Consider the following 21,523-nt stretch of genomic DNA (forward strand, 5'->3'; position numbering starts at 1 on the left):
ATCTGATGGCACCGCCTCTGGTGGTAGCAGCACCATAGGGGACACAGCTGTCATGCCAGCATGCTCCGACACGGAAAACAGTGCTGGCGACGTAGGTACCATCCATGACCTTTCCCAATCCCCCTGCATGTCCCATCCCCTACACCATGACGAAACCACGCAGGGGCACCCTGAAGACGACGACTGGCCAACCCCCACAAGTCCTGTGCCAAGGCAACATGTGTTGAGCAGCCCCCCTGTCACACCACCGCAAATGTCCATGGCCCAGCAGAGGCAACAGTCCCTCGACCTGCTGATCGAGCAACAGCAGGAAGCGTCCACGCTACTCAAGGACCATGCAAATGAATGCGGGGGTTCCAGGGCAGCCATGGAAACATCCACCGAGACACTCAGGGCACAAATAGAGAAAAGTAGTGAGAGCCTCAGGGGAGAAATGGAGAGAAGCACCGAGAGCCTGAGAGCACAAATGGAGAAAAGCACCGAGAGCCTGAGGGGGGAACTGCATGCGACGTCCAAAGACGTCTGTGCTGAACTTGCTGCTGTGCGCCGTGTGCTCTCGGAGCTCTCACAAACCCTCAGAGACATGCATGGACGCGAGCAGGCAGAGACCTCATCCGTGGCAAGTTCCGTCCAGGGCAGCCCCCAACGCAGATCTGGCAGGAACCTGCGCTCCACGGGCAGGGGTGCCCCTGATACCCGTAGAGGGGGCTTGCAATAGCGTCTACCCACGGACAGCATGCATATTTGGACACTGGTGTTGGGGGGGGAGGTAGTAGGGTGGAGGGGGTGTGTTGGGCTTCACTGGGTGGCGGGTCCATAGGGTGTATAAATCAAATCACATTAACAATACAGCACCTCATTATCATCCAATGACATGTGTGGACATTGATATTTGCGTACGAGGCCTTCATAGGCGTACAGTCCACAATGTGCCTGTACTACACACACACAGTGCCACAGGTCCCCTTTCCGTGTAATAGGCACCATGCGTGGTTGCTAGAAGCATGCATCTATGATGCTCTGTCGGATTGCACGTGCATCCTGTGCCTCATGGACTCCTTGAGGTGCCTCCACATCCCCACCCTCATCATCATCATCATCTTCAGGTGCATGCAGTACAGCGTCAGGGGGCATGGGCACATTCCTACGTATGCACATGTTGTGCAGCATGACACATGCCATGACCATCTTAGAAACCTTCTCATGGCTGTATATGAGTGCCCCGCCAGACCTGCTGAGGCTGCGGAAACGAGCCTTCAGTAGGCCGAATGCCTGTTCAATGACCACACGGGTACGTGAGTGGGCATGGTTGTAGTCCTCCTCATGCTCGTTCTGTGGGTTCCGGATTGGTGTAAGGAGCCATCTCTTCAGTGGATACCCGGCATCACCTGTATGAGACGAATAAAGGGTGTCAGTGGAATGATAGTGCTAAGTAGCCCCCCCCCCCCCCCTGCAAGGTCATTGACGCATCAAATGGGCCACGATGTCATGCATGAAATGAGACTCACCGAGTAGCCAGGATCTGTGCCCTGCGTGTCGCTCCATGTAGCGTGGTATTCTTGTGTTCCTCAGGACCATAGAATCATGGGTAGATCCTGGAAATCTGGCACAACAATGCGTAAATATCTTGTTGGAGTCACACACCATTTGCACATTGATTGAATGAAATTGTTTCCGGTTGCGGTACTGGACCTCCATGGCATGTGGGACAACCAATTCAACATGGGTGCAGTCGATGGCACCAATGCAACCCGGGATGCCGCCAAGTGCATGGAATCCCACTTTAGCGTTGGTAATCTCCTGGTACGTGCGTGGTAGTGTGATGTGGTCGTCGGCGTGCTTCAGGAGGGCATCGTGCACTTGGAAGAGTGTCCGTGAGAACAGTGGCTGTGAAATGCCATGCAACTGTCCCACTGTGTGCTGGTAGGTGCCTGTGGCCAGGAAGTGGAGTACAGACACCACCTTCAGTAGGGGTGGGATGGCGGTTGGGCTATCTATCATGCTCACGAGGTCAGCATGTGTCATGTCCACAATGGCGATTATGGTGTCCCGGTCCAAACGGTAGAGGGTGTGGATCTGCTCAGCAGTGAGGTTGAACGGATCAGCTCGGAGGCGTGGGATTGCGGGCCGCCTGCGTGGTGGTAGTGGCAGTGCTTGTGGGCCTTGCTGACCCTGCCTTGCCCTCCTCCTCCTCCTTCTCCTCCGTCTCCCCTGTGCGCCCGGTTGTTGTACCTGTTGTTGTTCGTCGTCTTCTTGTAGTTGTAGCACTTGCAGTGCTATCTGGTACCCCAGGCCCAACATCGCTAGTCCTGCCGGTAGCATTTTGGAGTGGGAGTGGTTGTGGGAGGGGTTTGGGTCTGCAATATATGTGCTGTCGGCCTGTATGGCCTCCACCTGTGCTGATTGAATGAATCTGTGGCAGATGCAATCCCTTCTGGTCGAGCACGGCCCGCACGTAAGGCTGCATTTGGCCGCATGGCATCTTGGGATTGGAATCATGTATCAAATCCCGATGGCAGTGTGATGTACTTTGACTGATTTTCATGCTATGCTCCCATTGTTACACATGCTATGATTGCAGCCGCTTACATACCTGTGAAGAGTCAGTGGTATGTAGGGCTCGATCGATGGCCGACCCTCATGCAGCACAGTAACGTACTTCACCGACGGGCGTGGCGTGCCATTTGTGATTGCAGCCAGTTAGCATCATGACACACAGCCGCACTACATTGATGTAATTGTGAATGCAAGCGTTCACAGAAGCCTTTTCGACGTAATGTTGCAAGTGAGGAATTCGAAGGCCAGCATTTTTGGTTTTGAAGTAGCGGCGAGGATACGCCCACAGGTCTGGCTGGAAATGTAACGTTCTATTGTAGAATGTCCTTGGGACATGGCCCATAACGAGCAGGCAATGAATGATATGAATTGAATGGGATGCGCAATAGCGTAGTGGACGATGAGGCAGGACGTTCCCAAATCCATCTTGCTTCACAACACTACAGATCCGGCCAGGGGCACAGTGGTTTTTGCGGACTGCATTACGCACAGACGCGATGGAAGTTTCACATATTATGTGAGTGAATATTCATGCGTTTTCATTGCGGGATGAGGGAATGATGTGTGGATGCATGGACTGATGAATCCGTTCAGGGTCTGCCATGTACATGGGTTTCTTGGTTCACTCCCCTTCCCCTGCGTTATGTGATGCAAGGCTGCCATAGTGGGACATACGTCTCTCTGCCCTTGTCGGATCCTCCCTGTCTCGACGCGCCTTCATACACTTGTGTCTAGGCACGTTACTAATCCCATGTCATGGGTTCTATCTTGACGGACGCATGCACAGTAACCGACGTTGCCAATGGTGTATTTAGCTCGATTGGTTTCGTTGTGATTCGATACTGGATTAGGGGTGTGTATATTCCTTTGGAGTGGGCTAGCATGCATATGGGTGTGGATTTGGTGTGTTGAATGAAGATTGTAATGCATCATGAGTCCCGTAATGCAATCGGTTGATTTGTGTTTCTTTTGGGTGACAGGTATCTCCTGCCCTATTGCAGATGCCATCTCTACGCCACTCCTCCAGATGGTTTTTACTCTCGACTCCTGCAGCTTCGGGTGAATCAGTGGAGCACCATTTCGATCATATGGGACGATCGCCAATGGGCCACATGCCCTTACGCTGTACTGGTGGCTAGGTGCAACATTTCGGCCTTTCAGCTCGACTAGTGCCTGCCTCATGGGACGGACCTGCGGTTCTTGCCGCTTCCATGTTGCCTTTTGGAACGTTGATGTAAGCCCTGTGTGCCATGATGGTACAGGGCGTCACACAAGTGGAAGCCGGTCAATTATTGCAGATGCAGCCCTCGGTGATGATGGTTGTTTTGGTGGGATTTTGCAAATTGATGTGGGGCCTTTGTCATTTGGATGTGCATTTAAATTGTATTCCGATATTTGTCGTGTTGCGTTGTTCTTTGCAGGTGATGTGGCGATTTTCGCTTTGTGGCGGTATGTATTGCATGATGATCTGCTTTGTGTTCCGCCTTCTGAGTTGAGTTGTGTGGTACAGTACTGGCCGCGTTTGCCTACGTAGCACAGTATGGTCACGGATAGAGGCTGCCATTGTGTCTGTTTACATGATGTGCTGTTCAGGGGCGGGGGATTGGCTTTTGGCCGACTGGTGCCTGTCAGCCAGGTCGATTGGTGGAATGATGGGTTGTTCAGAATGTGGCTGGTCACAGGTGACTGTGTTTGCGTGCGTTTGTTGGAGGGGGACTGGGGTCATGTCCATTGGAATAGCTTCTGTATTGATGCCATCTGTGCCCTGCAGCTCCCATCGGCCCCTCTTGGGATGGGCCTGGCTGCTCAGTCACTCTGCCGACTTGTGTGGTACATGCTTCTGCTGATGGTTGGTTTGTTTACTGGCATGAGTACAGGGCTGGTGCAATCCCCCTCAGGATGCTGTTGTGGATGTTGCCTTGCGCTGGTGGCAAGCGATGGGGGACTACTGTTGTTTTGTGTCATGTGTTCTTGATTTTCATTTTGATGTGTTGTACCTTCACATGCCTGTGCTGCGTCAGTACGGCTATGGTGACATGCCGTACATGGATGCCCACTCACGGGGCGCTTTGAGCCCCTGCATGCTTTTCTACGTTGGCATGCATGGGTGAATAGTGGATTTCACTGGTTGCATAGTGTGTGTACATTGCGCCTGCCAGGAGTTGTGCAATGAGGCCAGGGAGTGGAGTACAGGCACTCAGTGGGCCATTTACGGTTGGTTCGCGTTGCCGTATTTCTCGCCATGGCGGAATGGTACTTTACGACGTGCTTGATGGCGTTCAGTACATGTCCGCTAGGGTCAGAATTCGCGTACCGTTGCGCCATGGCGGTGATTCCGGTTTTGCAAGGCGCGCGTGCGCGTACTTGGTGCAGTTAGCGTTGCCGTTCACTGCGGTGTCGCTAATGGCATCGTACTTTACGGTGACGGGTCATGATCGCAACGAGCGGTGTTCGATGGCGGTATTGCATTTCCGCCATCATTTTTCCATTTCCGCAAGGGTCGTAATGAGGCCCATTGTGTTTTTTCAACAGCATTGGAAAGTACAGAGAGGTTTTTCCTACCCCTGTCACGATTCAGATTTCCTAATGTCAGGTATGTAAGTGCACTTGACAGAGTGTTTCACATTAAATTAAACTGAAGACGGTAGTTAATGGGTAGATTAATTTACCAAAAAATCTGTAACCTATCTATCCCTCAGTGGCTAACTCAAGATCATGCAGGGTACCATTGAAGATTATAACAGTTCAAAAAGTAGTTAAGGCTAAAACATTGGGTTTTTCGCATCCTCTGAAGAGGGGAATAGTGCCCATCCTGCTGGGAACTGCTTTAATTCTCAACCATATAAGAAATTATGCAATGCATCTAGGGGTGGCTCAGCAGACTTAATCTGTTGTTGCCCATATCAAAAGACCCTTAGAACAGGAAACCATGCAGCCTCACTTTGGTAAGGCTTTGATAAAGGGCAGGCAAATCGCAATGACAGAGGAGGTATATTGGAATCTCAAAAATGGCCTCTTCAGATTCTTCACCTCCTCATGATTATGGCCACACATGGTCTCCTAACATTTTGGAACGAGTCAGCCTGAGGAATCTGGGCACCTGTGGTTTCTGGGCAGAGATCGAGATCATGGCTCCTGGCTCTGGGCTGAAAAAAGGGACGCGAGCGTGGATCGCAATCTGCACCAAAAATGCAAGTTCATTTGTGTTTTGTAGAAGATCAAGAGATGGAAGGAATTGAGAAAACACACTGCCACGACCCAAGGAGAACAGAGGCACGCACATAAGGGAGGCATCATAAAGGAGTCAGGCAGCCGGCAATACTATGCCTCCTGACTCCACAATGGCAGACCCCCCTTTCTAACCCTCAGGTCGTGAAGCCAAGGGCTGACTGTGATGCTGGAAATGCATTGGAGGGACAGGGCCTCCGTATCCTTGTCCTTTACTGCTTTTTATCGTGTGTTCTGTTGTGTTCTCCGCGCAGGAGTTCATGTGGGACTCCTGGCGCTGCAGCTCTCTCTCTTTTAGTTTGGTGAACAGACCCATGGGATACCCTTCCGGCACCCATGGGTACAACGCTGTGTCCCTAGTGTATGTTTTTGGGCACCTGTGTGTGACCCACAGAGTAGGGCACAGGCTGGTGGCAGCTCCGTGCTGAAATGATTGGTGCCCTGAGCGTCCTCCCTTTTGGGATGCCCAGGCCCGGTCATTGGAATCGGTAGATTCCCGATGGAGACAAAATGGCCCCCATGGCCTCTTGCCTTCCATCACCTGCTACCTTGATCTTCCCGATGTCCCGGGAAGCCCTGCCTCTGTCCCTTCCCCCTGACTGGCTGTTGGGTGGAAGTTCCATATATGGTAGCGTGGGTAAGTGCCGACCAGACTGGCTGGAGCCTTCTCAACGACCGTATTTTGTGGGTACACCTGTGGGTGGGACCTGGGTGAATGGAGTGTGTGACGAATACGCATTCTGTGTTGTGACCGTCTAGTATCTGGTGTTTGACACAATGGTTGAGACAGCCCTGCCCGAAACCGGTATGAATGCAGCTTGGAGTGTTGAATGGCTTGGAACTTGTCCCAATACGCATAACTTGTTCTGAGTGTCTGGAGAGAAGTGAATGGCCTGAATGCCCCGTGTGCCTGATTGGCTGCCTGCCTACATGAATGACCTTAGTCGTGATTGGATGCTTGAGTATGACCCAGCGGAATGAATGGGAGATCAACAGTATATCTGGGGACCTCTCACTGCTAGGATTCATGTTCAGAAGCTGAAGTCCGCTACGACGAGTAACTGGAGCAACTGAAGCTTGATCTTGAAGCCCTGCTGGACAAGAACAATTGCTGTTGCTCTCCTTCGCAATCTGAAAGCTGCTGTGCCTCAAGGACTTACCCAGAGAGGACCTGGTAAGGTGCCCTCTTCCCGAGCTACGAGGGACCATCATGCACAGCTGATCTTTGCCTAAGCTCCCTGGTAGACAGACCTTCGACAGGCTGCCGACCTGATACAGGAATTGCTGCGGAACTCCAAGGAGAAGCGCCCGGACTGTTGTCCGCCACTGTTGCCGACCGCCGTCGCAGACTGGAGCTGCCGTGCTCTCGTTGCCTAAGAACTTCATTGATCCAAGGAGGCTCTCACCCGCATCGTCGCGGCTGTATCCTGCCGAAGAAGGCCTGACCGTTGACGCGCCGAGGAGCATCCACTGGTGGGTTTCCCGCCACCCAAAGACCACAGACGCCGAAGACTCGACGCCCTTGCTGGGCCATAGTTCTTCAACTCTTTGCGGTCCAGCACTATCGACACCGAGGTGCCCCGCACGCCTCTTCCTTGCACCGCTAGGAATGACGCGGCCACTTCACCGTCGGAGCTCGACCTGTTCTCCGTCAGACGTTCGACGGCCCGTGACTCCTGTCTGAAAGGGAGGACACTCAAGAAGGGCCGTCAATTCCCTGACACGGAACTCTACATCGCCAAGCTACTTTGGGGTTGCAGAACTATTGGAAAGTCTAGTGTGAACAATATACAGACTGGGCTTGTATCTTTCTTCTACAGGTTGCCCAGATGGGGGGGGGATCTCCACACAAAACTGTGTCTAGGTAGCAGCACCAGTATTCTGCCAAGTGTTCAACCATCTTGTTTCCTTCCTCTCTCTACTGCTGGTTTCCTCCTTATTTTGATCTGTGTGTCATTCTGACCGTATGCACTTTATTGAGATCTAATAACGTTAGTGGTACCACTTTAGAATTGTATATATTTACCATTGTTGATTTTCGGAGTACAAAGTGAGTTATCGTGATAGTGTATGTGACCTTGAATATTAATTATATAAAGACTGTGTTTTAATGAATACAGTGTGTGGACATTCCTTTGTGGGTGCTTGGGGACTACACTAAAGAACCAGCTCGCATCACCTCCTGAGAAGCTAGGCCTTGATTGCTCGACTTCGTCTACCAATACTAGAGAATCTTGGCAGGGGTATCTGTGTCTCTCCTCTACAATATAGAGAGCGGAAGTACAGACCCTCCTCTGGTCTTTACACTGACAAGAAGTAAAGCATCCACTACTGGCTACACATGGAGGGGGGGGTACAAGAGGATAGAGTGGAGTCATTCCAGAGAGCGGTGTGGTGAGGGGACAAAGAAGGAAAGAAAGGAAGGGTTTGAATGAGAAAAAGAACACAGGGATGGAGAAAGGAGAAAAGAGGAAAAGTAAAGCACTTTGTGGAGGAAAATCAAAGTCATCAGAGAAGGACTGAATAAGAGCAAAGTATGTGGAGGTGGCAAGGTAGATTCAGTAAAAGCTACCAACACTGAACAGTCCAGAGGGTCAACCAGTGGGGAGAAGCAGCCAGGGACCCAGGGCTCTGGGAGTGTTGTGGACCTGGGCCCGAAGACTTGTAGGGGCAAAGCCAATGAGAGAAATAAAATTAAGAATAGTCTTAGGCTAGCCAGAAGCCTATTCCATATACTGATAGAACAAGCCAAACCAGGAGGAATTCAACCAAGTGCGATAAAAAATTCCATCTGGGAATAAATGTTGAGACCATTCGGGCCAGAAACATGGCCAGGCTTGTAGGAGCCCTAATCTAGATGCTGGTAGGCTAACACAGCTATGACCCACTAAAGAACCTAAGTGGGGTTAGATTGTTATGAGCAAAAGAGGGAGAGACTCCTAGATGATAATATGCAGAGAAACGACCGGTGAAAGCTCAACAAGGAATTAGCGAGAGACTTGCCCAAAGACCAAGGTTCTTATAGACCAACACATTGATGGCTGAAGGAGGACTAAAGCCCAAGGACATCCAAGACTTCCAACCTACAAGCTGCTGAGCTGCTCCACACCTCACAATACACACAAAGTCAGAGGCCAAAACTGAAGGGACCAAAGTGGGGAGCAGGTGTCCCATTCCACAGCATCCCTCCATGGACGGAGGCTCATAATGACTGCAGCCTGAAAATCAACCCAGGACACACAATGAAGAAATAGACTGTCAGCAATGAGCAAAGCAACTGTCAGGACTCAACGGTTCTTGGGTGGATTCAGGGGACTTGGGTGACCTCCGGCAGGGCAATGGTGCATACCGTGGCGTCTAGGTCAGCGCACTGCCCTGCTCCATTTGCAACGCGATTCACTGTCACACCCGCAGTGGTTCAGGGGACTGCATTTCCCACAAGTCCAGTCACCAGAGCACATGCGTCATCACGTTTGCGCTCCCCAGTGTGTCCCGCAAATGCTGCTTCCCCGCTACGGAGGTTAGAGGGGATGCAACGCTCCACAACTGTTTTTCCTGGGACTTGAGTAGCATTTTGACTTACCTTTTTCTGTAGCCTGTTTCTTGCTGGTTTTTGACTCCTTGCCTTGCTTCTCGGATTGCCCTTGCCTTTCCCTTCTGCTGTGATGCCTTTGAACTTCCTGGGTTCTCTGCACTTCAGAACTTCCTTCTGCTCAATGGATTTTTGCCTCGGGAACTTCCTTGACAGTTGCGTTCCATGGGTTTTGGTAGCCTTTCTTCCTGGAAAGATTATTGCTTGTGTACTGGATTGCTTTTGGATTTCCCTCAAACTTTGGATTTCTTCCTTCCATGGTTTTGCAATTGGAACTCTATCCTGGATTGTGTTGTTTCCTTAGTTTGCGTCCTTGTGCCATCCGAGTAAGGTCCTTGCGTCTTTCTTGGGACTTAGGCGTCCGCTGGATTCTTCTGTCGTTGGGCGGGTATCCTGGCATATGGACAGTCACACAACTAGTAGGAGTATGTCGACATTTTAGGTTTATCTGCACCTTACACCAGATTCCAGCGTTGCTGGTGTTCATGCTCCTGCCATTTAATCCGAGCCCCTAGCCTGGCAAGTTATCACTGGATTCTGCAAGCTGTGCTCTCAGGCGGAAAGTATCCCAGTGCTAGGAGACCTCTCACACTTGCACCTGGGTGACAGGGGTTATTTCAACAAGCAGCTGGTCTTGACAGAAACCACTGCCCAGGAGGGCTAACGTAGCAGCTGCCTGAACGGGTTCCTGGAATTCTGTAGTGCCAAGAGCTGTGAGAGCAATAGCACTTGCCAGGAGAACTGAGTCCTGACTAAAAACAGTTAAAAAGTAGAACTTAGGACTGAGGACCACAGTGCTGTCAGGAGTATAGCTATGTGTTTTCTGAACAATACTCCAATATTTCCTGGTTGTCCTTGAATCCCCATGCTATTTTACAGAGGATTAAACACAATTGATAACCCTTACTCCAATCCATTTTGGGTTTTCCGACCCAAATAAAATACTTTATTGTCCTTTGCGGATTGCTCAGTCATTGGGAATTTAAACATACATCAGAAGTGGCTGGAACTGGACCGATTTGAATCTAAAATAATGTAGTAAGCACTCCTACCTCCCAAGGGAACATCCTGGTCCTGAGTCTTATCTTTTCTCCATTCAGCTACCACATCCAAGATGGCATTGAAGTGGAAGTCCATGCGTTTGTCTATTGTGGGATCAGTTATTCTTCCACCCTCTTGAATCAGGTCACACCTTTCCCGAAGTCGCCGCATTATAACACCTAGCTGTAAGAAAATAAGACAAACTGGGTTTTCCAAGATAATTTGAACTGGAGCAGGATGGAATCACTTTAAAAAGGAAGCTTCACATGTATATACTAATCCCAAAGACATAGTCCACACCTCTTACAATGAAGTCAAACAGAATTTATTTTAAATTTAATTTTCATTAGAAACATGCGATAGAATAGGCAGATTTGGAATTATATGAACAGCAGAAGGCTTAACGTATGACTTATTACAAGAGGTACTGTTCGTAGCATAAAAATAACAAGAAGCCATACTGAGATTGTGACCTTACAGTCAAAACCTTGCTCTGTGACTGTAACTTATGAAATACAATTTATGAATCAGTATTACATCGTATCAGAACACGAAGAAGTAAACAGATATGACATTTGTCTAGAGTGAAAGCAAAAAAAAACCTGTGAAAAAATCACTTGAAATTCCTGAGAAAATAAAAAATAAAAGACAATGGGCCTAATTACAAGCATGCCAGGCCGGAAAGAGCGGTGCCGTTAGCACCGTACCAGCTCCATTTGCTGGACCTGCACATTCAGAGTCACAAGTGGGGAAAAGCCGTCACCCCAAAGTGACACCCACGGTGCTGCCGCACCCAGTAGCACCGCAACCATAAACTGTGGAAATAGTCGCTGGACATGCATGAATTACCGGCACAGCGGTAGAACGGGTACATTCAGGGTCCCGCCTACACAGAAACACTGCCAAAAAATGCTGGTGGCACTGTGACCACTGCGCCTGTAATACCAGCACCACGGAACAGGTGTTAAACAGTGCCAGGTTAGCAGCAACAGGCCCCAGGTGTCCAAAACCAGCACAGCTGCACACCATTGACCACTGTGAATGCACAAAAGGGCCACACCCACGATTTATAGTGACTATTTCAAATTATATAATTTTGAATGCCAAAATGTCGAAAAATGTTAACCTAAAAAAATTGTTTTCGAATGTTTTTTTTGTTTGTTATTGTTGGTTTGAAATGGGGAGGTTCCCCCACCCAACCCACTTTTTAATTTTTTATTTTTTACCCTTTTGTTTTACTCGCGAAACAAAAAAAACATGTAAATTAAAAAATAAAAGATTCTAAATTCTTTTTTTTTTTTTTTAGGTAAAATGTTTTCAACATTTTTGTCATTCGAAATAGTTTTTTTGACATATTAACTGGATACCCACACCAAACAGCCTCCCCAGCCTAACCATGCTGGCAAACATGCCACAGCTGTACACAATTAGCCCAGCTGCACACCATTGACCACTGGGAATGTACAAAAGGAACACACCCAACCCACTTCCAAACACAACTATGCTGGCAGTCGTTGTAGCAGCAATTGGGCTGGGTAACCTGCAAGGAGGGATTGAGGCTGAAGCAGCTGAGAGGAAGAGGAGGTGGCGTAGGCGGAGGAGGCGAATGAGAAACCAGTTGGCCATAACTAACATCAATGTCCAGCAGGTAGCACCCCACAGCAGCCACCAATACCCCGCATCAGGGCCTCGCCCTGGAACCTGACCCCAAGCCAAATCCACCCCTTGTACCGGCTTGACAGGGAGACCATAATATCAATAGTCACCCTGCAATCCCCCCGCCCCCCTTGCTGAAGGTAGTGTTGATACTGCACTTCCTTGCAACCGGCACATACCAACACACTGTGGGTGAGCTACACGGGCCATCAGAAACCGTTTTTTCCAGGGTCTTGTTCCAGGTACTGGATGCACTGCTGCGCCATGTGGCAGACCACATCGCCCTACCCCAAAACCCTGCACAGGTTAATGCCACCAAAGTGGTCTTCCATGCCCTGGCAGGCATGCCCAACTGCATTGGTGTGTTAGCTTGCACCCATGTGGAGTTGGTGGACAGACATGCCATTGAGGCAGCGTATAGAGACCCCAAACAATTCCACTCCCTCAATGTGCAGATGGTCTGTGATGCTGAACACCTCATCACCCATTGTTGCGCACGGTTTCCAGGATCCACACACGACTCAATGGTCTTGCGGGACTCCACGTTGCCAGGGTACATGGCATGGCACATTGGAGAGCCCACCTGGCTGTTGGGTGAGTAAAATTACCAATGCATGACCTCTGTGTAGTGGGGGGAGCAGGGGAGGGTGTAAATAGGCACTTACCAGAGGGCACCTGGCTGTTGGGTGAGTAGAATGACCAATGTGTAGGGGGGGTAGAAACACAGTCAGCAGAGCATGTGGCAAATGCAACCTAACACAAATACATTGCATCCCTTATTCCAAAGGCATGGAAAGCATGTACCAAACAGGCATATGGATCACACCCAAAACCTATCAATGATAAGTCAAATGAGGCAACACAAAACTACCACATGTACCAGAATGCATCAGAAAACCTATAAAAATGTGCCTGCTAAAAGACTGTGCACATCCCCCACCGCCTGCTTCACAGACAAGTCAAAATAATGCAAACCTACACACCATCATCAATGAACCCCACAGCAGGTATCCAGTACACATGCCTACAAAACTGGTCAGCAAGCACCACGTGCTCATTACAGGGCATACACCAACCTCAATGCAGTGGGATTGTGCATCAATATGAGAGACATATCAAAGCCAACATGCACATGGGCCAAATTCGCAGGCCTGCAGGAAGCTCGAGCTATCCCGTGCTGGGGTTGTGCCAGACACCACACACCTTACATGCACTTGGCTTACCGGTGCCACAGGGCCATTACAGATTTCTGTGTCACAGGAAGCCAGGTGCTGGTAAATTGCAAGTCCCCCTAAACATGGAGTGCCACAGTACGCAGTGGGGATATGTACATGGGAGGATTGTCACTGTTGATAAAGTAGCTGTTGCTCCCCTGAGCACACTACCTACCGGGCCTCTTGGGCGCTGCAGGTGCGGTAGGTAGATTGTTAGCACTGTCCAAGATACGAGGTTGCTAGTAGGCAGCCAGGTCCCTTGTTTCCATACAAGCAAAAATACATGTAAGAAGCACCGAAGGCCATATCATAGTACGACTGCAGACAGTGAGCACGCCAAACAGTCTCAGATCGAATGAGTGACCAAACATTTGAATATGGTCATGGCATTACATGTGACATAGCAACAATCACTAGGGTCATCTGTGGCACGTGCTATGTCTTGTGCTAAATATATGTGGGAAATGTGTACATGCACACATCACTGACATGAGATTGACACCACATGGATTCAATCCCCATTCTGTCACTCCCATGCAGGTGATGCTGGGTACCCCATCACGCCATGGCTGATGACGCCCATTAGACAGCCACGGAACATGCATGAAGAGGCCTACAACCGTTCACATATCCGTACAAGGGGCAATATACAACTGACATTTGGACTACTCAAGGCAAGGTTCCACTGTCTCAGCAGATCCAGTGTTGCACTTATGTATAGCCCCATCAAGGTTGGCAAGATTGTCCTGGCCTGTGCAATGTGGCACAATATGTGGATTCGACGCAACATTGCACTGCCCCTGGACATTGACAATGCTGAGGAGGAGCATGGGGACGACGACGATGACGGGATGCCAGTGCGACCCCGGCGGGAGGCCATGGATGGGCAACATGCAGAGGCTGCACTGATAAACAACTTCTTTTGAACACTACTCACAAGCACATGGTGCACAACTGGTGGCACGTATTTTTGAGCACTTTTATTAAAGACTTAATATTCACGCATAAGGAACAAGTTACCTACCTGTAACTGTTGTTCTCCAGCATGGGTCTGGCATGGATTCACATGCTCATGAATATTCCCAGGCGCCAGGCTGGGAATCCTCGGTAAAGAAAAAAAATCAGTTTCAGTTTAGTTTCTGAACTGTCTTTCTACCAATAACCAATCACTGGTCTCTGGGTCATACTGCCCCCAGCCAATGACTGCCCTCTACCTAAGCCCCTCCTCTGGCAGCCATCTTCAGATTTGGTAGCACGTAAAGTGGTAGTAGGCCCAAGAGAAGAGCCGCAGAGGGGTTGGAGGGAGGGTTTGCATGTGAATCTATGCCAGACCCATGCTGGAGAACAACAGTTACATGTAATTAACTTGTTCCTTCTCCGGCATGGGGTTTGGCATGGATTCACATGCTCATGAATACAAGAATACATAGCAGTACACACATGCACAACCACGGGAGGTGGCAAGGCTCAACATTAAGCATCTCGTATCTCCTCACGAGGCTCACCTTCAAGCAAACAGGTTGCGCAGCACTGCCTGGCCGACACTGGACTCCTCCCTAGAATCCCGGTCAATGCAGTAGAATCTTGTGAAGGTGTGCTATCGACCTCCACGGCGCAGCCCTGCAGATCTCCAACTGAGGCACACCAGACAGGAGTGCAAAGTCGTCTCAGCCGGCGACGGGAAGGAAACAGGTAACACCAAGGGCTCGTTGAGATGGAAGTCCGACAGCACCTTGGGCATGAAGGAGGGGTGCGTCCTCAGCACCACCCTCGTCTCGTGGAATGTCAGATATGGAGGTTTACAGCAGAGGGCCTGGATCTCTCCCACTTGTCGTGCGGAGGTGATGGAAACAAGAAACGCTGTCTTCCACGATGGGAACTTCAACGGTGCCGAATGCAGTGGCTCGAATGGCGGGCCCATGAGCCTGGTCAGCACCACGTTGAGCTCCCACACCGGGCCGGAGCCCTCACCAGCGGGAACGAGCGGAACAGTCCTTTCATGAACTCCTTCACCAGGCAATGAGACCACAGGGATGACCGCCCCGGAGTTCTGGTGTAGCGGGAGATCGCCGCCAGATGGATTTTGATGGAGGCATGCACCAGCCCCGCCTTGGCCAGTGACAGCAAGTACGGCAGTGTTAGGCAGAAACCTGTGCCGTTCCCTCTGGGACCACTGCAAAAGATTTAAGACTACAGGTGTTTGGCAGTAAACCCACTTGGTAGCAGTCTGTACCACACAGATTCATTTGGTAGCTGTGGCTGAGCAGTCAGACTTCCCTCAAGAAGACTTAGGCAGTATACAGAGTATTCACAATAGGTCAAGAGAACACAATAGAACAAGTAAACACTGACCAGGGCTTGGTGTAAAAGAGATATAATTATTTATTTAAAACCACATCTAGAAAAACACACAGGCACTAATAGTAAGCAATCCAAAAACACGGTCACTAAAAGATATACACTCCCTTAAAAGAATATTAGACAAGTCTTAAGTAAAGCCCCACTTATTTTCAGACAGCGGTGAGCGCTTAACGTAGATGGCGCTCTAATAATTTGTTTTTAAAAAGGGAGAGAAAAGCAGAGAATAAATTGAAACAGATCCCAACACCTTTCCACGAACACAACAAGAGAGGAAGGCAAAGTAACACCGTGAATTTAGAGTCAGTAGGCCGGATCCGCTTTAAGAGGATCAAAACGAAATATGTCCAAGGTCACACGGTTGCAGTGCACAAAAGTCTTGTAACGGTTCAAAAAGGAGTTGGACCAAAGAAAGGAACCAGTTAAAGGGTCAAGGCGGCCAGCCCAGTCCAGAAGGTTAAGGGATTATTATTACCTTGTAGCAATCTTTAGAAAGGGAGGCCTGGCGGACACGGTACCTTAAAGTGGTGAGAATACTCCAGCGGGGGCAGTTGTTCCTGGCAGCGGATGCAAGTCGGTGCTTCGTCCGAGGGAAGAGAGGATCTCGTCGGGGAGGAAGACAGGAGTCCGTGGCACTGCCAGGGAAGAAACCAGCCACAGAGTTTCTCAGGTACAAGGAGCGGTCCTGTGATTCGCGGTCCAGTGGTAAGTGGCTATCCGGCTGCCGGGGAGCTTGGCACGGGCAATTCGACCACAAACCAGTCTGGGGTGCGAAGAGAAGAAGGTAAACTGGTTGGGCCCACCAGTCAGGGGAAGAAGCCTCTCCAGCCGGGAGATCTTCTCTGTCGTCAGGAAGTGGTGAGTTGGTTCCGCAGGGATCCATCGGTGGTGTCGTCGTGGTAGGTCGGCTCAACTTCTCCCTCGTCGGATTCTCAGGTCCTGTGGCGACTTCTGAAGTTCCAGTCCCCAAAGCCCTGTTTTTATGCAGCATACACCCATTCACTCAGCCTAGCTGTCAATCAAACATGCTAAGTGGTGAGCCGGCCGGCTCACCACTTGGGCCAATCACACAAGAGTGCGACTTGAGTTACCAAGGTAACTCAGTCCAGGGTGCCTAAACCCCCTCCCACACCCCCTGTGGCACCCAGAGTGGCACCACTTTTGGAGGCTTCTGTGGAGAAGCCCACCAAAAAGTGGAACAAAGAGCTCGACTTGGGTTGGAGTCACAGAAGAGAACACAAACGCCATTTTAGAATCGAGTCCTGGTAAAAAATACCAACCGGCGAATTAATATTAATTAAGTAAACCGGCGGTATGTTCGAGGTTATGAGAATTAAATAATTAAAGTTGGTAGCCTCGAACAATGGGAAAATCCCATAGAGATATATTTGCGATTGAATATAAAAAGTAGTATCCACTGTCACCAGCCAAAACTCGATCAGGGGGGACGGAGATGTGCCCCCTCGACTAACAGACCCCGGGGCAATCGAATTGCCCCGACCAGTACGTCCACAACATGATGGTTTGTACCGGTTTCTGTTAATAATTTGGGACTAGTAAAGCCAATGGTGACTTTACAGGCCCTGGGAGACAGTAGTCAGTCCCAGGGTATGGAGTCTATGGTGGGGTGTCACTATAACACCCCTGTGTCACTGCACGGAGGGTGCTGGGTAACACACATAGTAAAAACACATGAGACCCTATGGAGTAAAGGACCCCATAGCCCAGTAAACACATTAACAGTCAAAGGAACACCATAAATCCTGTCCAAGAGTGGGAGAAAAAGAGTCTCACTCTTGGCAGGAGAAAAAAACAAACACCAGAAATTCAGCAAAGCGTCTGGGGGACTCACTAGGTTAGGAAATTCAGCCTAAATAGAGAATTCCCCCTAACAGGCAGCACTTGAGGGGCCGTAATCCGCAGAGGGTTGATCTTCTGTGCACGGCACCACATAGAGAACCTCTTCCATTTGTGTCCATAGCACTTAAGAGGATGCCCTGGCCTTTGCAAGGACTTCCATGCAGTCTGCCGGGATATCGTAGCCTCCGAACTCTAGTGCTGCAGGAGCCAGGTCTGCAGGTTCAGTGATCCTGGGTCATGATGTAGGATGGCGCCTCCTTCCCTGGCGAGAAGATCCGTGTCCTTCGACAGTTATACTGGGGGGGGACGCTGACAAGTCCAGAAGGTCCGGGAACCATTTCTGCCTCGGCCACGCCAGTGCGATGAGGATCATCCTGCACCGGGACTGTCTGAGTTGACAGATGAGTCGCAGAAGCAACGGCAACGGTGGAAACGCATACAGGAACAGGCCATCCCAGGGGAAGGAGAATGCATCGCCCATGCTCCCCGGATGGGGAAACCTGCTGGCGAACCTCCGGCATTTGGTGTTCGTCGCTGTCGCAAATAGATGTATCTGGGGATTGCCCCATCGGCGGAATAGCAGATCCACTTGATCCTGCCGGAGTTCCCACTCGTGGCACGAGCGCAGCTCCCTGCTGAGTTGAGTCAGCGACAGTGTTCTTTATTCCTGCCAGGTGGAAGGGTACCCGGAACATCCCGTGGGCAACAGCCCAGTGCCACAGATCCTGCGCTTCCTTGGATAGGATTGGGGATCTGGTGCCCCCTTGCTTCGTGGTGGTGTTGTCAGTGAAGACCCTGACCACCTTGCCCTTGAGGGACAGGAAGAATGACCTGAGGGCACAAAACACGGCTCGGAGCTCCAGGACGTTGATGTGTGTGACCTGTCGTCCGGGAGCCAAAGGCCTCTTGCGTGCAGATCTCTGGTGTGCGCTCCCCCATCCTTCCAGCGAGGAGTCCATCGTCACCGTTTCCTGATGTGCCAGGGTCTGGAAGTCCATACCCGCCGCTAGATGCGTGCGGTTGCCCCACCACCGGATCGCTTGGCGGAACGTCTCGTTGAGGGAGATCTTGTCTTTGAAACTGCCCGCTGCTTGCATCCAACGGGTGTCGAGGAACTCCTGCAGTGGCCGCATCCGCAACCTGCATAGGCGCACAAGGTAGATGCACGATGACATCATGCCGAGTAGGGACTTGATGGACCTCACCCTGGCCATGACCATGGTCAACAGCCATTGTACCTTGCCCAGGATGGCTTTCGTCCTTTCTTCCGACGGTGAAGCCAATCACGCCAATGTGTCAAGTCTGGCTCCCAGGAACAGGGCGTCTTGCGACGGTACCAAGTGAGATTTTGCGGAGTTGATCGAGAATCCCAGATCTGTGAGCAGTCCGACGGTCTTCGCTGTGTGATCGACGGCGAGTTCTCTTGACTTTGCTCGGATGAGCCAATTGTCCACTTAGGGGTATATGTGGATCCCCTGCAGGCGCAGCCGCGCCGCCACCGGTGCCAGGCACTTGGTAAAGACCCTTGCTTTGAACTGGTAGTGTCGCCCTTGGACTACGAATCGTAGGAACCTTCTGTGTCCTTTGTGTATAGGGATGTGGAAGTAGGCATCCTCCAAGTCCAGCGACAACAGGAAGTCGCCCTCCTCCAGCTGTCCCAGCAGGTGCTGAAGGGTGACCATCCGGAACTTCTGGGACTTGATGTATTTGTTGGGGCGGCGAAGGTCCAGGATAAGGCGCCAACCACCAGTCTTCTTTCGGAAGAGGAAGTACTGCGTGTATACTCCGGAGCCCCGGAGCCTTTTTTAGCATTGCTCGTACCTCCAGAAGTAGCTGTGGGATATGGTTTTCCTTCCTGGCCACGGGTGGTAGACGGGGACACTTTCTTTGGAATTCCAGAGTGTGCCCGTTGGCCAGAGCATCTAGCACCCAACGGTCGGTGGAGATGAACTCCCACACGGTGACGAAATTCGCCAGCCGGCCTCCCACCGGGGTGCTTGGGTGGGGGCCCGACGTCACGGCTGGTTCAATCTTGCTTCGCCGAGGCCTTACCGCCTTGGCCTCCTTGGCGACGACGCTGATGTCCTCCGGCCTTGCTGCGGCCTCTGTAGGCCTCCTGCGATGACGAGCGGGCCACTTGGTGGTATGACGTGGAACAGCCACCAAATCATTTGGAGGCCCCTTGAGATCTGCCTCCAGGGGTCCGAAAGGACGGCCGTCGTTGATGGAGAGAACCAAAGGCCCGGGTCGTCTCGGTGTCCGCCTTGATGGCCTGCAGTGACTCGTCTACTGCCTTTCCGAACAGGTTGTTCCCATCAAAGGGCATGTCCAGTACCCTGGTCTGAATGTCCTGACGGAAGTCGGTGGTCTTGAGCCACCCGCGCTGGAGGCGGCAAACACTGTTTCCCATCTGGCGAAAACCGGTGTCAGCAATGTCCGTGGCCATCGTGATGGCGTGGTCTGACGCCACCTCGCCTTCCTGTAGGATTTCAAGGGCCTCCGCCCTCTTGTCGTCTGGCAGGAAATCCAGGAGGGGAGTGATCTTGAACCACAGCTTCCTGTCGTAGCGTGCCACAATCGTGAGGGCATTGGCCGCCTTGATGGTCGTCGCCGCTGACGGGATGACTCGTCGTCCCATGGCGTCCAGCTTCTTCCCCTCGCCATCCGGTGGTGAAGTGGAAGTTGATGCCGTCGCCCCTGCCGATTTCTTCTTGGCTGCCGCGCAGACCACTGAATCTGGGGACGGCTGAGCTCTGAGGCACATCGGGGCGGAATCCGGGACCCGGTACTACTTCTCATACCAGTCCCTCTTCGCAGGAGCCGTGGATGGGTTCTTGAGCAGCGATAGTCCCTCGTCCCAGATGCCGTCTAGTAACTTCCTCTTGGCCTCCCGTCGTGGGTAGAGGGAAACCCTCCTTCTGCTCTTTGGGACAAAGCTGGAAAAGCTCAGTTGCCCTGGCGAGCATGGCTTGAAAGGAGCCAATTTTGTCGGGTGGGGAGGCCCGGGCAGGGGGTGATGGGAGATCCGTCCCGTCATCACCACCGGCGTTGTCCGTCCCCGTCGTTGCCGTCTCTGTTCCCGTCTAATCCCTCGGCATAGAGGAAGGAGGTGAAGGCTGGAAAGGAGTGGGTGGATGGATTCACCTATGCTTTTTCGGTGGGCTCCCCGACGGTCCAGGCACCGCTGGATCGTCCACTGGGGGTAAGGGCAACCTCGTCCTTATCTCCGTACACAGGGTCTGAATAGCCATCAAGATCGCTCATGTCTTGTCCTGTGGTACAGGCATCGGTTGCGACGGGAGCAATGGCGGGGGCTTCTCCGTCTCCTCCACGGCTCGCAGCTCCTCGTCGGCTCCACCGTTGCTCTCTACGTCGGCCTCGTCGGGATCCCTCCTGTAGGACCGACTTCCTTGAACTTCTTGTCCAGGATCTTTTTGACGCCAGCAAGCTAATCATCGGAGGTGGTATCGTGTCCGTTAGGTCTACCGTGCCTCCCCCTTTCTCATCCCAGGGTTTCACTGGGGTCTTCTCGATAGTTTGAAAAGATGATTCCCTCTGAGGTGGCAGGGAAACTCTAAGCCCAGGAGTCGATTCCACTGGGGTAGCCTCCACAGGCTTCGCCAGGGCCTCCACGACTCCTTCAATTTAGGCCTTCGCCGGGTGAATCAGGGCCTTCACGACCTTAGCCGCGTCTGCGGTCTTCACCTTAGGGGGAGGGTCACTGCCTCGCCCCTGTTAGGGAGAATTCTCATAAATGGTTTATTTCCCTTACCTAAAGAGTCTGCCAGCAGATTTGCTGGAATTCTAGGATTTTTTTTTTCACTTGGTAAGAGTGTGAGCCTTTTTTTCCCACTCTTACATGTGTTTTGCTATGTGTATTTCTACTCTGTGTGATCTTGGGCACTAGAGCCTCACCTACTCCATGTGCACCACTTTGTGTGTGTTACGCAGCACCTTCAGTGCAGTGACACAGGGTTGCCTTTGAGACTTCCCACTGACTCCATTTTTCTGGGGCTGA

General features: G+C 51.2%; 1 protein-coding gene across 2 annotated transcripts in view; it reads right to left on the reverse strand.

Annotated features, from left to right (window-relative positions):
* The window catches only part of KDM1B (lysine demethylase 1B), a 1,796,634-nt gene that overhangs the window by 821,026 nt on the left and 954,085 nt on the right, over window positions 1-21,523 (reverse strand). For both annotated transcript variants that reach the window (XM_069613586.1, XM_069613587.1), the window contains one exon: window positions 10,429-10,600. In XM_069613586.1, the coding sequence (XP_069469687.1) occupies window positions 10,429-10,600 (172 nt within the window). The remainder of the gene's footprint in view (window positions 1-10,428; window positions 10,601-21,523) is intronic.

This window comes from Ambystoma mexicanum, chromosome 5p, assembly GCF_040938575.1.
Source record: "Ambystoma mexicanum isolate Mex_15411 chromosome 5p, UKY_AmexF1_1, whole genome shotgun sequence".
Lineage (NCBI taxonomy): Eukaryota > Metazoa > Chordata > Amphibia > Caudata > Ambystomatidae > Ambystoma > Ambystoma mexicanum.